General features: G+C 40.1%; 1 protein-coding gene across 1 annotated transcript; it reads left to right on the top strand.

Moving 5' to 3' along the window:
* The first annotated feature begins 622 nt into the window (after nucleotides 1-622).
* Nucleotides 623-1,405, top strand: LOC137626717 (uncharacterized). Its single transcript, XM_068357726.1, has 2 exons — nucleotides 623-1,136; nucleotides 1,317-1,405. Exons 1-2 carry the CDS (start codon nucleotides 623-625, stop codon nucleotides 1,403-1,405), a joined length of 603 nt encoding a protein of 200 aa, XP_068213827.1.
* The last annotated feature ends 1,728 nt before the right edge of the window (nucleotides 1,406-3,133 follow it).

The raw sequence follows: 3,133 nt of genomic DNA, 5'->3' as shown, positions 1-3,133 counted from the left end.
CAACTGCAAAAATCAAGTGTGCTCTCTTTGAGTGCATCTTTTTAATACAAACCAAACTACTCATGGAGGCTATTACTGCTATTCTAAGAGCTGTTCCAGGTAATCTGCTAAAAACTAGCCACCCATTGAGATACTACTGCTAGAGAGTTATTGGTGTTAGAATATTAAACTTTTATTTATGATGCATTGGTAATGTTGATTATGCAATTGGGTGCAATCATTTATTTTTACCTATAATTCTTGTCATGATGTGCGTGGCGTGACGCCGCTTTCTTTTGTCCGTGTAGTGTAACCGGCAAGTTCATGGCCGAAGGAACTGTGTACTGCTGCCTCCCACATTCTCCATTAAAGTGACTCTTTTATTGATAATCTTTTATTATAACCCACCATCATGTCCTTCGAGCTCACAGGTTATGGGCCCAGCTCAAGCAAGAGGAAGTTGTATTTTGATGGTGATGAGGAGAAATATGAAATGTGGGAGATAAAATTTCTAGCCCATCTGAGACTTCGAAAACTTACCCTAGACGAAAGTGAAGATCAAAGTTCAGCGGAATTCAGTACTAAAAATGCTGACATTTTTGCCGAGATTGTTTAAGTTCTAGATGATAAGAGCCTCCAACTAATGAGAGATGCAGTCAACGATGGAAGAAAGGCATTGGAGATTCTACGGGACCATTACCGAAGTACTAGGAAACCAAGAATCATCTCCCTCTACACGGAGCTGACATCACTGAAAATGAGAGGGAAAGAATGTGTAACGGATTATTTTCTTCGAGCAGAGGCAGCCTCTACTTCATTAAAGCCAGCTGGTGAGACGATCAGCGACAGCCTTCTTATTGCTATGGTGTTGAAGGGTCTTCCAGAGGAATTTACTCCATTTAATACTGTTGTTATGCAGAAGGATAGTGAGTCTACATTTCCGGAATTCAAGTCTCTGCTATGGAGTTATGAAGAAAGCCTGAGGAGTCAAGAGGCACACAGGCCTGATGTGAAGAGTGAGAACGTCCTTAAGGTGAATTATAAGAAGAATCCTGATTTTCAGTGTGGTGGATCTGCCAGTGGCTCATCAGTAAGATGTTATTCATGTGGTAAGACTGGACATAAGTCTTTCGAGTGTAAGTTGAAGAAAGACAGAGGTAAGTGGTGCAAAGAATGCAAAACCATTACACAGAATTTTGATGAATGTAGAAAGGCTAATAGGCCTACTAGATTTTCTAGTGCAACTGTGAATGTTTGTAAGCCTAGATCCACTAATAATTATAATGATGAAGAATGTTGTTTCAAAATAAGTTGCTCTGTTGATAACATATCTACAGATGTATGTAATGTTCTTGTTGATTGTGGTGCTTATGTTCGCGCTATGTTGGAATCTGCGCCGATTCCGAATCGAGTTGCGCGATATTAGAATTCTTACTTTGTGCGGCAAAGTTGGAATGCAGTGGTGAGTTCCCGCGGGTGTTGACGCCTATATAAAGCACAAGCAGACGACATTAACGTCAAGTGCTTGTCAGTCAGTGTGCTGTCACGACCTTCTGCCAAGCTGCTAACAAGTGTGCAATTGCCAGTTAAGTACTTATTATTATCTAGTCTAGGAATAACTAATAACTGAGTAATTTGCCAAACTTTCTAAATCATTCTTTGATTTGACTTGGTGACAATTTAAACCCTGAAAGAAGTAAAACTAGAATAGATTACTCACTGGCAAAATCAAACATGGATCTACACCGCGATCATATGAATCATTATAAAATTAATATACACACTGTTTAAAAAATATCAAATGCATAAAAAATGATATTAGTTAATTAACTACAACACCCTCCCCATTGTTTGTGAATTAGAGGCTGACATTCAACAATTTCAAGTGGCCCATACACAGTGACAGATAGGGTTGACAATTCCATACTACAATAACTAACACGCTTTGGAAACAAATTAAACACACATAATGACCTGACTTTACATAATGGCCTGATCACTGCATATATGACGAGGAGATCACCCCCATAGAACCTAATACTGTTAACACACCTATTGCCATATAAGGTAAACGAGTCAGTCGGCGTATATACGTGAATTTGTTTCACTCCACAGCAACCAAAATACGATTCCAACTTGGTCGCGCGATCTGGGAATCTTCACATTGCGCAGCGCCAAATGAGAATATTCTAACACGGTGCAGATTCTGAGATGGGTCACAACATAAATATCTTAATGCATATTACTTTCTTCTCTTCACTGCAATGGGGAAAGTGAAGATTAAAGATACCAGTCAGGGATCTGACAATGATGCCCGAAGGAAGGCTGTATGGAGTATCCTACAGGATAACTCCTGCTTCATTCATAAGCTAACTACAGTCAACAACATTTATTTGGCTATAGCTGATGAAGCTACTATTGAGAAGATCATCCTTCCCAAAACTAAGGAAGCTTTCCTTAGCAAGAATTTTGAGGTCCTAGATCCTCCTCATCTCAATGCCCTTCGTACCCTGGTCATTACGCAGGCCGACGACATAGTTTATGACCGTTCTGAAGATGATTTGAAGGCTGAAATTGAACGTAGAAATAATGTTAAGGTAACTAAGGTCATCAAATTACCAAACACCAAATCGACCTTTAAAGTTCAACTTGAGACTATTCAAATGGTGAGAGACAGCCTTACCAAAGGTCTGCTCATTTCAAGCCAATCATTTCCCCCCAAATATCTGGCCCAGGACGTATTTGTCTCCCTATCTCAATGCATGAGATGCTACAAATATGATCATACGAAAAAGGACTGCCCTCAACCTTCCACATATAAGATATGTTCGCTTTGTGCCTCATTGAAACACTTTTGGACTGACTGCACCAATCAGCATAACCATAAGTGTATCACATGTAATGGTGACCATCCAACCATGGCAGCAAGATGCCCCACCCGGAAATCCATGGTTAAGGATCAAGCAAAGGTTCTTAGAAACCAGCAATCAAATATCTCACCAAATAAGTCCTTTGCTCAAGCCTCAGCCCCCTCCAATCCTAACACCTTCTCTCAACATATATTCAACAGTATTACCCTTCAGCAACAAACGGTTATAAACACTGCACTTATCATGGCTAACCTTAGCGAAGCAGTCGAGCCAGGGACTTTCCA

Source organism: Palaemon carinicauda, chromosome 34 (genome assembly GCF_036898095.1).
Source record: "Palaemon carinicauda isolate YSFRI2023 chromosome 34, ASM3689809v2, whole genome shotgun sequence".
In the NCBI taxonomy this organism is placed as follows: Eukaryota; Metazoa; Arthropoda; class Malacostraca; order Decapoda; family Palaemonidae; genus Palaemon; species Palaemon carinicauda.
Note: the sequence above shows the minus strand (reverse complement) of the source record. Positions and strands in the feature narration are given on the sequence as shown.